Below are 13841 nucleotides of genomic sequence, written 5' to 3'. Positions count from 1 at the left end.
AAAAACAAGAACACAAAGAAAGGGCAAAGAGGAGCAAAGACAGCAGTGGCAGTGATGGTAAAGATGAGAAGACATTAGCAGGACCTGAAGACCTGAAGCATACATGTACAGTAACGAGAATATACTGATGATGTCACAGAAATTCTTTTTTTCTTTTAAGTGTACAATTCAACAGTACGTCTTATATATATTCACCTCCCAAAGTTACATTTCCTTCTGTCACCGAATATCTGCCCCCTTCTACCCTTATCTACCTTCCCCTTCACTCACTTCCCTCTGATAACCATTAATCCACAGTCTGTTTTATATCCCACATATGAGTGAAATGGTTTCCAACTCCTGTCAGCTTAAGAAATTATCTTTCTAATTTGAACCATTGTTTTTAAACAGTGAGATGTCACATAAAAGTCTCAATTTCCGGCTTTTCTTGAAAAATCAGAAGCTCTCCAACACTGGGTCCACCTTCCACAAGGCTCCACAGTTCTCCAGTACTCAGTAGTGGCTGCTCACTGCTCTGTCCATTCATTTACTTTATCTCTTTAGTCCTTGGGGCCATTTGTGTTTACTTTACATGCAAATAATTCTACTAGTTTCTGTTTCCTTAGTTTCAGATAGGCTTCTGGAATGCTCATTACTTATAAATTTCACATCTGTAATGGATGCATTGTAGGCACTTCAAACTAAACATTACAACAAAATCACAAATAAAACATCTCACCCTCCCCAATCCACATACTCTTCTCCTCCAGTAGTCTTTACTTCCTTTGTCCGAGCTAGAAACTTATCCATCACTTCAGTGACTTTCTCTGTCAAATATATTAGAAACTATTAGTTCATTCACAATAAAACTATGGAGTGCCTAGGAAATAATCTTAGAAAGAATGCTCAAGACCTTTATCAGAGGAAATATTAAAGCTCTAGTAAAGTATTAAATAGAATGGTTAATGGAGCAAAAAAAAGAATGTATGTGGATCTGATATCTCAACATAGTAAAGCTTTATGTTAATTCTTCCTAAATTTTTTTTTTTTTTTTTAGGCGAGGCAGTCCTTGACCTCACAGATTGCAAGGACCTTGTCAGCTTACAATCCCTTATTTTTTTATTTTTTTGCCTACAGCACCTGGTCTTCCTAGGTGGTCTCCCATTCAAGTACTAACCAGGCCCGTCCCTGCTTAGATGGGATCAGGCTTGTTCAGGGTAGCATGGCTGTAGACACAAAGCAATCTTAATAAGAATTTCATTGGATTTTTGGAGGAACTCAATAAACTCATTCTAACATTTATATGGAAAAATAGAGGTTCATGAATGTCAATTTTGAAAAATAAGAGCAGAGTGGGAACTTGCTCTGCTAGATATTAAGACATACTACAAAACCAAAGTGATGAAAATAGGATGGTTCTGCATAGGAACAGACTAATATACAAACAGAACAGAATAGAGCACTCAGAAATAGACTGACATGTATACACATATGGGAACTTGACAGATGATAAAGATGGTACTTCAAAGCAATGTAAAGAGAAGGTCTCAAGAAAACAAGGTCATTATGTGGAAAAATACATCTGAATCTCTCCAGTTGGAATAGAGAATTAAATGTGAAAGTTAATATTATAAAGTTATAGAAAAAATAAGACCCAGGGTGGAAAAACACTTCATGAATAAGACTCAAAATCCCAAATCATAAAACATATAAAATAAAATGAAGTTAAATAAGATTGTTTTGACTACATAAAAATTAAGGATTTCTGTTCAATAAGACACCATAGATGAAATTAACAGATATATGACAGACTGGGAGATGTCTCCAATATCTAAAACTGATAAAAGGATTGATATCTAGATTGTAGAAAGAACTGCAAAAGAATAAGAAATAGGCAAAAAGATATGACTTGGTGGGTCAAAGAAGAACAAGTCCAAATAGCCATTTCAACAAATACATGAAATCCTCTGGTAATTGTAAAAGTGAAAATTAAAACAATTATGAAATACTTCATTATATTAATAAAAACTGCCAAAAAAAAATACAAGTGTTTAATATTATGTATTAGAGAGGACGTGGAGGACACAGAACTGTGTAGTTGGTGAGGGTGTAAAGTTGTGCAGCCATTCTGTAAAGCAATCTAGAGGAACATAGTGAAATTAAATGTTTGTCCTGTGACCCAGAGATCGCATGCCTACATAACCTAAAGAAATGAATGCAAAGGTCAATAAAGTGGCATGAACAAGGATCTTCGTTGTGCTGTAGATTGTGTTAACGGACGTGTAGAATACTAAGATGTTGAAGACTAGGGGAATGGATGAGTAAAACGCAGTATACATATACTTTGGAATACTACGTTGCACTTAGATGTATATGTAGCAATATATATGAATTTTAAAAACACTTTTTAACCAAATAATATTTATGTAAAAGAAATATACATGAAACATATAAGTATAGATTTATATTTAAGGACATACATCAGACACGTGAGAGTAGGTGCCAATATTGACAGGAGATAATGCGACTGAGGAATTGGGATATAGAGCCATAATAAAACCCAACTCCCCCCACCTCCCCCCCAAAAAACACTCCCCTCCCTAAAAACGAAAAAGAGCCTTCCATGAGCAAGTGTTTACGATGTGTTGTGAACTAAGGAGTGTGATTACAATCTGAGGTCCAAACTAATAACTAAGAAAAAAAAATTATAAAAAATTAATTGTGAAGGATGTCAAGCAGTATCCTCCGTAAGGACACAAGCTTGAGACCAGAGAGTGTCTCAAGCACTCCGGGGCTTCTCTAGCACTCCGGGACTTCGGTAGCCACTTTCCCACACCCTTACGCAGAGCTCCGTTCCCCGACAGCCGGCGGGAAGTGCGCATGTGCACTACGAGGCCTTTCCCGCTTCCCGTAGCTTCCCTTTCCGTCTCAGCCCCGCCCACCGCCGGCGCCATCGTTTCCGGTTCAGCCCGAGAGCTGCCCTGACGCTTTGGCCTTTGCTTCCTTGGCCCTCCCACTTCTCCAAAGCTGCGGTTGTCTAGGTCGCTGGGGAAGGTAGTTATAAATAAAGTTTTCCTGTTTCAAAGCTGGGCGGATTGGGCTGGGCGCCTTCCCCTTGCTTGTCCACAGTTCCTCTCGGCTCCTGGCAGCGAGCTTAAGGGCGTCATGGCCAGGGGCCGGCGCGGCCGGGCTGGAATGAGTCCGCCTTTCTCTACCCGCGCGCTCCCGTGGCTTCTAGGCCCGCCGGCGTCCGCCTCAGTCTGAGTTACAGCCCTTTCGCGCCCACGGGCTGCCTCGCGCCGGACCCCATGGCCTCCGAGGCGCCTTCGTTGTCACCATCGCCACCCACCTCCCCCGAGCCTGAGCTGGCCCAGTTGAGGCGGAAGGTAGAGAAGTTGGAACGCGAGCTGCGGAGCTGCAAGCGGCAGGTGCGGGAGATTGAGAAGCTGCTGCATCACACGGAGCGTCTGTACCAGAGCGCCGAAAGCAACAACCAGGAGCTCCGCAGCCAGGTGCGCGGTTCGCGTCCAGCCCTTTGCCCCATCCAGCTTGGAAGCTTTTAATAGTCTCAAAAGGGCTTCCTGGCAGGGGCCCAGAACTACTTTATAGAGTACTTAAATAAAAATTTAGTGCGATTGTAGTTCCACGTATATTTGGCACAACTTTAGAGTTGGGGTTACTCGATTTAAATAAACGCATAAGCAAAAAAGTAGAAGTTAGGTTGGCGTGAGTTGAACTTCAGTACTTTGTCTTCATTATCACTCGTAACGTCCCATTGGCAGTAGGCACGTTAACAATATTTATTGTAGATTACTTTTGAGTTTGTTAAAGCACTGGACTTGATCAGAATCCCATCTGTCACTTATTAGATATGTAAACTGAGCCTCGGTTGCCCATAAAATGAGAATGCTAGCACTACACAAGTGAAGGTTAAATCAAATTAAGCGTGAACAAACTTAACACAGTTTTACAAACGAACATTTATGTGTAAGGTGGTTATGGGCGTTTATCATCTTGAGTTTTCCAGTGAAAGTAGGAAGGATATAATTGTTAGACACAAGAAGCAGCTAACTTCATTTCTACGAAACCCAGTAAGGACAAATATTTAAACTTTACTTTTTTTTTTTTTTAAATGTTAAACAGAAGCATTGTACTTTTTTTCCAACTTGATTTGTTGGGCAGTTACCCTCTCCTGACGTTATTTCCACATAATTATTAAACTGTTGTCCTTTGTCTCTTCAGATTTCTCACATGTAAAATGGGGATTAATGCAACTAATTCGTAAGGCAGTTGTAAGAATTAATAAGATGTCATCCAAAGTACCAAGTATAATACCTAGCAGGTAGCAGATACTAAGTAAATAATCTGATTCACAGTAATAATGGTTAGTAGCGGAGTCAGGACTAGGGCAAGTCGATCAATAGTCTAAGGTGAGAAATTTAGAGGGCACTAATTCTCAGGTATAGACCCTACACTTGCAAGAGGCTGAGACTGAGTGCCTCCTGAAATTTCCTTCCTGGGTGCCTTGCTTGCTTCACCCTAGTTGTACCGGCAGATCTGATAACTTGTGAAGTGCCTAGATAATATAATATAATCAGTCTTACCACCTTTCTCTTTTTAAGCTCTATGTATCATTTAAGAAATATTTAGATGCTTGTTTTTAAGTAAGTCTAACACTGGGATCCTGTCCCACTGAGGCGTATTGACAAGGCTGCTCCTCATTTACTTTTGGGTATTTCCACACTGTCGCTCTGGCTTTGGCATTCATTGAGGCAAAGGGAGGATAGATGCCCCTCTGAGCGAGCAATCACCTGTTTATTCTGCTGCAGTTGTTTAGTTATGACTGCTATTTAGAGGGAAAAAACATACATTAAAGTATGTGAGTGCCATTAATATATTTAAGTGAATAGTTAATTTCAGGTGTAAGACAATGATACTGAATGATTCATGGTTTAACAAATGGAAGTTATTTTTCTAATTCTTTAGGGAGAACTGCTGACGAATTAAAATATTAGTATAAAAACGTTCTTATTTATTAGAAATAAAGGATCCTGTTCGTAAACTATTAATTTAGTAAATCTGATTTTTGAAGAGGATATTTTAAGGTGTAGGAAGAGAGTACAAGGATAAAAGCATCTCCCTCTGCAAATATAAAAGTTGAAAGTCAATTATAGGACTTAGTTTTTTTGAAAAGGAAACTAGCTGCTGTAGGTACTTCTCTAAAACTTTTAGCAAAAAAAGTTACTGTAATTTCAGAGGAATGGTGTGCATACTATTAGATTGCTATATGATTTATTTTTCCTAAAGCCTTGTTTCCTTTCAGGTAGAAGAGCTCAGTAAAATACTCCATTGTGGGAGAAACGAAGATAATAAAAAATCTGATGTAGAAGTACAAACAGAGAACCACCCTCCTTGGTCAATCTCAGGTATTCACTTGATAATGGAGATATCCTGACACTATCACATTCAAATTTTGCTAATGTGGAGTTTTCTTTAAATTTAAAATAGACAAACATCTAGATAAATGCGAACCATTATAGTGTCTTCTCTCCATATGATTAGGTATTTTCAGAGAATCTATTTGCTCTTCTGATGGGAAAGTAGAAATTGCTACTATGTTTTCAGTGGCACATTCACTAAGTAATTTTTGCCATGCTGTTAGCCATCTATTCATATTTGGTCTTCCTTCCTTTTTTTTTTTTCCCTTGAAATGGTCTATTCTTTAAAAAAGTAATGTTTTATTTTTCAATTACAGTTGTCATACAATGTTCTATTAGTTTCCAATGTATGATATAGTGATTACACATTTATATAACTGAGTGATCACCTTGATTATCTAGTACCCATCTGACACCATACATAGTTATTACAGTATTTTTGATTATAATCCCTGTGTTATATTTTACATGGCTGTAACTATTTAGTAACTACCAATTTGTTCTTAATCCCCTTTACCCATCTCCCAAACCCCCTTTCATCTGGCAGCCATACAAAATTCTCTATGAGTTTGTTTCTGTTTGTTCACATATTTTGTTTTTTAGGTTCCACTTATAAGTGAATTTGTCTTTGTCTGACTTATATCACTTAGCATAATACCCTCTAGATCCATCCATGTTGTTGCAGATGGCAAGATTCATTCTTTTTTTTTTTATGGCTGAGTAATATTCCATTGTACATATGTACTACTTCTTCCTTATCCAGGACCTATTGATAGACATTTATTTAGGTTGCTTCCATATCTTGTCTATTGTAAATAATGCTGCAGTGAACGTATGAATGCGTATGTTTTTTCAAATTAGTGTTTTGGGTTTCTTCAGATAACTATACGTAAGTGGGATTACTGGGTCCTTTTTTTTTCTTGTTATAGCCTTTGTATTAAGGTCTGATTTGTCTGGTAAAAGTTTTGCTACACCAGCATTTTTTTCTTTTTGAGGAATATCTTTCCCATACCTTTACTTTCAGTCTGTGCGAGTCTTCGATCTAAAATGAGTCTCTTGTAGGCAGCATTTGTGTGGGTCTTGTTTTCTTACCTATTCAGCCTCCTGTCTTTTGATTGGAACATTTAGTCCATTTACATTTAAAGTAATTGTTGATAGATTTGTAGTTATTGCCATTTTATAATTAATATTTTTGATCTTTTTTCTTCTTAAAGAAGTTCCTCCAACATTTCTTGCACAACTGGTTTGGCGATGATGAACTCCTTTAGTTTTTTCTTGTCTGGAAAGCTCTTTATCTGTCCTTTGATTCTGAATGATAGCTTTGCTGGCTAGAGTAATCTTGGTTGTAGGTCCTTACTTTTCATTTCATCACTTTGAGTATTTCCTGCCAATGCCTCTGGCCTGCAAAGTTTCTGTTGAGAAATTAGCTGCCAGTCTTATGGGATCTGCTTTGTGTGTAACTAACTGCTTTTCTCTTGCTGCTTTTAAGATTCTCTCTTTGTCTTTAACCTTTGGAATTTTAATTATGATATGTTTTGGTGTGGACCTCTTTGGGTTCATCTTGTTTGGGACTCTGCTCTTCCTTGGTTTATTTGTCTATTTCCTTTGCCACGTTAGGGGAGTTTTCAGTAATTATTTGTTCAGATAGGTTTTCAATTCATTGCTCGCTCTCTCTTCTCCTTCTGGTACCCCTATGATGTGAATGTTGGTATTTGATGCCCCAGAGACCTCTTAAACTATCCTCATTTTTTTTTTTTTTTTTGATTCTTTTTTTGTTTCTTGCTATTCTGATTGGGTGTTTTTTGCTTCCTTATCTTCCAAATACTGATTCGATCTTGTGATCTAATCTGTCAATACCTTGTAATGTAGTCTTCATTTCAAATATTATACTCTTTATTTCTGACTAGTTCTTTTTTATGTTTTTTATCTCCATTTTTATGTTTCCTGTTTCTTTGTTGAAGTTCTCACTGAGATCATTGAGCATCCTTATAATCAATGTTTTGAACTCTGTGGTAAATTGCCTGTCTCCATTTTGTTCACTTCTTTTTCTGGAGTTTTATTCTGTTCTTTCATTTGTGACATGTTTGTCCCATCATTTTGGCTGCCTGTGTTTGTTTCTATGTATTAGGTAGAGCTGCTGTGTCTCCCAGTCTTAGTAGAGGGCCTTATGTCGTAGGTGTGCTGTGGGGCTCAGTGGCGCAGTCTCTCTGGTCACCTGAGCTGGGTGCCCCAGGGGTATCCCTTGTGTGGGTTGTGTGTTCTCTCGTAGTTGAGTCTTGATTGCTGTTGGCATGTCAGTGAGAGGGATTGACCCTCAGGCTGATTGGTCGTGAAGACTGGCCATGACTATAGTGGAGGAGCTGTTGTGTAGGGGCTGATTCATGGAGAAGGATTCACTTTAGTGAGGCTCTGGTGCCTGCCAAGTCCCCTTTGGGTGTGTGGTTTGTGGAGTTGGTTGGGTAGTGCTCTGGTCTGGTCTGAAGCTGGCCGCTTGGTGTGGGTTCCAGGGCCTCCTGGGTGGGATTCTGTTGCAGGCCATTGTCTGCTGCTGCCTATGCTCTGCCCAGGGCCACTTGGTATGAACTACAAAGTGATCCGCAGATGGTTGCCACTTATGCTGGGCTTGGAAGTGCTTGGGAGAGGCTAAGCTGTGACCCAAGGCCGGCTGCTACTAGTGCCAGGCTTGGGGCTGCTTAGCAAGAGGAGCATGCTGAGGCTAGATGCTGTTTGTTTGGGGTTCGTGAACCTTTGAGAGATTTTAGGAAAGTGCAGCATGAGCCAAGACAGGTTGTTTGTATGGAAAAGCCACTGGAAAGAACTTGGATGGGCCCACAAATTGGGTGGGGCAAGATCTCAGGGAATCACCAGGCCTGGACAAGGAGTATTAGTCAGGAGACTCAGATATGGTGCTGTTTGGCTGCGTGGCGAGGTGTACTCAACAAAGGAACAAAGGCTTCAGCACTTACATCTGGGAGAAAGCTGCCTCTCCAGCCCTTACCCCGAAGTCAGACAATTCAGTTCCTCCCTGGCACTTTTCAAGCTGCTGCCCCAGCTCTGGAGCTCAGAGTGAGTGAGTTCATCAGAGAATAAGTCTTCGCTTGGGCCCTTTAAAAGAAATGCTTGGGCCTCCAGCAGCCCTACTTCTTGCTCAGCCAGAGTTTTCCCACTTCTGATTTTCCTAGCCCGAAGTTATGGAGACTTCTCTTCCCAGCACTGGAATCCTGGGCTGGGGAGCCTGGTCTGGGGCTGGGACCCCTTGTTCCTCAGGGGGAATCTCTGCAGCAGAGGCTGCTGTATCACAGACTGGGTTGTGGGACCAGCATGGTCCACAACTCCGTCTCCCCTGCTGGTCTTGACGTGGCTTCTTCTGTATGCCATTAATTACACGACTTCTGTTCAGCGAGAATTCAAGTGATTTTCAATGATGGTTGTTCTGTAGTTTAGTTTGTAGTGTTGATGTGATCTGGGGCATGCGTTTTCCTGTTGATGTATTCCACTTAGCATTGTGTTCAGTACCAGTTTCTTAGGCCTTTGCATCAGCATTATAAGATAAATTTGACAAAAAAAATCAGCTCTTGAAGTGTTGTCTTGATTCATTGTCATTTGATATGCAATGATATTAAGGTATGTGGTTAGAAATTGTTACGGTTGCCTAATTTTTTTGACAGAACGTAACCTATCTACTTGTTTTCTTTTTTTAACTCTTGCTAGGAAAAATCTTAATCCGATTACTGTTTTTTTCCCTTTTTAGCTTGACAGCTAAGGTACTGAATGGGACATTAGAATCAAAGATATATGCATCTGCAGAGTTATCTGCACCATTAATCTTAATCTGTTAAAATGTATGTAATTGTAAAATGATTTGTTCGTAATGTGTGCTGTTTTGTGTTCAGCGCCAATGTTTTGGAATTAAGTCCATTTTATATACACTCTGCTAATATGATATCATTTGCTTTTGCTGCAGATTATTATTATCAGACATACTATAAGGATGTTAGTCTTCCAGATAAAGTGACTGAGCTCTTAGTTCAGCATGATCAGGATATTGAAGCTTCTACTTATGATTCTAAAGACCAGTCACAAATAGAAAGTGATGCTTATGCTGGTACTGATGTAACAGAAAAGATTGAATGTGGACAAGAGGACCATTTTGCCTCAGATTCACAGGTAGTAAAATGCTTAACATGAAGTTGTTGATGTCTAAGAATTTTCCTTCATTATTGTAATTATGTAGACAAATTGACTTCTTTGGTCTATCACAATATATACAAAGGTTGTAAATATTCTGTGTGTAATTAATTATACAGTGAATTTTTTTTGAGAAATAAATATTAGAACTTGTTGATATATGTGATTGTTTCCCACTCTGTTGTGTTTAAAAACTTAATAATGTGAATAAACTAAAACAGAGAAAATTTGTCAGTATATTTTGACTCAATCAAAAAAAATATGCAATCACCGCAAATAACTATGTTCACACCAGAAAATTTTTAATGCTTACTTATGTCATGTATCCTGCCACTGTTAAATTTCCCTGAATGTTTTATAAATTTGCTTCTATAGTCTGTTTGAATTAGGATCCCGGTAAGGTTCATCTATCTAGTGCAACTGCTTGATATTTTAACATATCTCACATAATCTATACTTTCTCCTCCAATTCTCTTCTAAAACTTTTTTCCCTTTGGAAAAAAATCTAGATCGTTTGCCTTAAAGAATACTTCAGAGTCTGTATGTTATGGGTTGCTTTCCTGTGGTATCAGGCATTTATTTTTGAGTAATGGTCACTCACTTTTCATATCTTCAAAACTGGGTCAAAATTAACTGCTAACACTAGTCAATATTTTTTAAAGTGAGTCAAATTGTAATTGATAGCCATCCATTTCATTGCAGAAATTGAAGTCTTATCATTTAAAATAGCTTTTAAGTCTATCGTTTCAAATTTTTGTCTTATTTGACATTAATATATCTTATCCAGGAGCCAGCATCTGCATTAGCAACAGAAGATACATCCTTAGAAGGGTCATCACTAGCTGAAAGTTTGAGAGCTGCAGCAGAGGCTGCTGTATCACAGACTGGATTTAGTTATGATGAGAATACTGGACTGTATTTTGACCACAGTACTGGTTTTTATTATGATTCTGTAAGTATGTCAGATATTTTAATACTGTCTGGTTGTATATTTAGTTACTCGATACCAAATATTAAACCGTAAACTGAATTAAGAAAAGCAAGGAGCTGCATTTAAAAATGATGTTTGCTTCAAAGCTATTTGATAAGAGTAAAGAGTTATAAAATAGCTCATGATGCTAAACTTCTAGGTTTTTAATTAAATAAGTTACTTGTGATTATTATAGATTAATATTTTATAGAGGTCTAATAACTTTTATATATAAAGTAACATACAAAAAAGTTAGAGTATTTATTAATAAAAGCAAGCAATTAACTACATTGTTGTAAAATGTTTAAGAACCTAAATAACATTTTCTCATTGCTTTTATAAGAAAGTGATATTGTTAATTCTAGGCCTCCTAAGATTTTTTTTTTCCAAATACTTTTATCTTTATGAATCTGTTCGATGCCACAGAAGGAGTCTTTTTCTTGAATTCCCAATAGAATATTTATTTTTAGTCAGTGTTTTATATTCTGTGACTTTTACACATTTCACTTTTTAAAACTCAATTTGTTAACAGAACTAGAGAATTAGTGTGGAATTAGAAATGTAATGGACCACTGACTAGGACAGAACCAGAAAATTAAGTTCTTGATTTATAATACAGTGTTTTAGTTGTTGAAGTCTAGTATTTAATTGGATTTTATTCAGGATTTGATGACAAACGATGACAGCTCACCCACATACCTCAACCCTAATGGTTTAGGCATGTGATCTGGTCCTCAGGAATTACAGAATATAGTGTGGAAAAGTGGAGCAGATGTTCACCATTCCAGCTATGGAACTATTGTTAACTAATCTAGGGAACATAATGATAATGCTTAATATCTTAGTTAGATAAGGGATTTCATTAGCTTGTCATTTTGCACTTGGTATACATACTTTGTAAATCCTTTGTAAAGGGAGCATTTTCTTTCATAGGAGTATGCTGACAATGCTAGTTAATATTCAGCAAATTAATGTTGAAACTCTTATTACCAAATTATTACTTATTTTCTAGGAAAATACAGAATTTCCAAGTATTTGACATTATCTTTGTCATTCTTCTTCTTTTTTGTATCTTTCCTCCTGACTACTGTTTTGTAAATGGTTAGTTACATTCTGTAGGTTAAATATCTCGGTAAATTAGGGACTGCATTGTTTTACCATTTTTTTGTGCTAGCTTCCATTTTAATTAAATAAAAATTAAAAAATATGTTTGAAACTGTCTAATTTGGACTGAAAGACATAGCAGATTAAAAAAAATTGATTTACTAGAAAGTATAGATGTCAAATTATAATGTACACCTGAAAATTACATAATTGTATTAACCAGTATTACCCCAATAAACTTAATTAAAAAAAAAATGTGAGTTATAAAAGTTCTGTCGTCACTAGAAAAAAGATTAGAATGCTTCCATTGAGTTTTTTAGTTAAGGGGAAGAAAGATAGAATTCAAAGTATTTTTGTAAGAGATCTGCAGAAATGAATTAAAGATAATATATTGCAGTAGTATCAACAGTTAGAAAAATGAATTATTCTTTTACAGTAGGTTTCAGTTGCTTAATTCAGTACATCTAAGATGTTTCCAGGTCTGATCTGCATGGATTTATCATGAAAAGAAAATATAAACTTTCAATTAAATTTTAGTTGTAGAGAATTGCCAGTATCCAATAAATGAAGATGGTTACATAATTTTGTCTTATAGTTTTTTATCCATAATTTGCCAAAATTTATTTTTCGCGTGGTTGCTTTACTCATAAACCTTTAATTACTGTCTTTAATTAGTAAAGACAATTTTTTATTGGTTTCTTTATATACAATGTTATGTTGTATTTATGAAGTTAAATTTATTTTCAAACTTTTCTGTAGAACTTTAGTCATGAACATTAAAAGGCAAGTCTTTGTTTTATGACATTGAGATAAGGGTTTGGGGGTTTATACTGCCACACCATTATTTTGTAATAGGAATGAGTCTGGAATTGCTTTTATATGCTCAGCCTTTTCTGATGCATACCTTAGTTTTCATACATAAAAGGTTTTCTGTTATCATTTTTCCTTAATGTATTAAGTTGAACCATACAAAATTGCTGTTTCTGTAAGTTAAAAACTGGTCAGATGTTGGCAATTTCATGATTCAATTTAATATTTAAATATACTCATTTTTCACACTAGGAAAATTAGCAAATGTTGAATGGTAAAGTATTTTGGAAAATTACAGGCATCTTTCTGATATTTTTATTCATTATCTTCAAAAATACTTTAGTTCTTGAAAGAAACAAACTTTTACTATATTTGAATATATTTGATATTTTATTACATTTATTTCTCTATTTTATTTCATCTTACATAAATAGAACTTATTGTTTTCTTGACTTTGAAAGGAAAATCAACTGTATTACGACCCTTCCACTGGAATTTATTACTATTGTGATGTGGAAAGTGGTCGATATCAATTTCATTCTCGAGTAGATTTGCAACCTTATCAGACTTCTGGCACAAAACAAAGTAAAGATAAAAAGTTAAAGAAGAAGAGAAAGGATCCAGATTCTTCTACAACAAATGAGGAAAAGGTATTGTCTTCATAATTTTTTAAATTTACATAACAGTGATATCATAATTAAGCCAAAATTTTTGATGAAACTGAAAATTATTCATTAACTCTGTATTTCAAATATATCCATTAAGATAAGATACCAGAGTCTATTTACCAAGAAGCGTTCTCATGGGGCAAACATGGACTTTTTCAGAAATTCTCAGTTACTAGAAGTAGAAGGGATTTCTTATAATTTTGAAGGAGATGGATTTAGAATAGATAAAATACTCTTGTGTTACATAATTTGGAAGAACTTTCAGACACTCAGTTGATAAGCTGATGTCAGTGCGCAGTTCACAAAAGAAAAACAGTTTGTAAGTAGGCATAGATAAAAGTTCTTGGTTATATTGAGCGATTTCTTATGTTAGCAAATGTTAAAAAAAAATCCATTTCTGGCAAATATAGAGTAGATACATATTAGGTGTCTAAATTTGTATCTTTTTGGAAAATAGATTGGCTATTTGTATTGATAACTATAAAAATGTTGATATTTTTAAATTGGAAACCTTGTTCCTGGTAATTTATTACTTTTTAAATCCAAAGAAAGAAAAATGCCTTTGTGTAATTACATAGCAATATTTATAAGAACAGAAAAAAAATTAAATGTTCAAATGGCTCACCAGTATTGGTTCAAAAATGATAGTACATTTAATTGAAAAAGCATTATTTAGGCCTTCAA

At 36.2% G+C, this 13841-nt stretch overlaps 1 protein-coding gene across 1 annotated transcript in view; it reads left to right on the top strand.

Moving 5' to 3' along the window:
• Window positions 1-2928: 2928 nt before the first annotated feature.
• Window positions 2929-13841, top strand: part of AGGF1 (angiogenic factor with G-patch and FHA domains 1) — a 30065-nt gene continuing 19152 nt past the window's right edge. Inside the window, 5 exon segments of the mRNA XM_011375127.2 lie at window positions 2929-3491; window positions 5303-5405; window positions 9382-9584; window positions 10393-10557; window positions 12951-13139. Of these exon segments, the coding sequence (XP_011373429.1) occupies window positions 3288-3491; window positions 5303-5405; window positions 9382-9584; window positions 10393-10557; window positions 12951-13139 (864 nt within the window). The 5' untranslated portion in view covers window positions 2929-3287.

The sequence above is a fragment of the Pteropus vampyrus genome, unplaced genomic scaffold (assembly GCF_000151845.1).
Source record: "Pteropus vampyrus isolate Shadow unplaced genomic scaffold, Pvam_2.0 Scaffold262, whole genome shotgun sequence".
In the NCBI taxonomy this organism is placed as follows: domain Eukaryota; kingdom Metazoa; phylum Chordata; class Mammalia; order Chiroptera; family Pteropodidae; genus Pteropus; species Pteropus vampyrus.
Note: the sequence above shows the minus strand (reverse complement) of the source record. Positions and strands in the feature narration are given on the sequence as shown.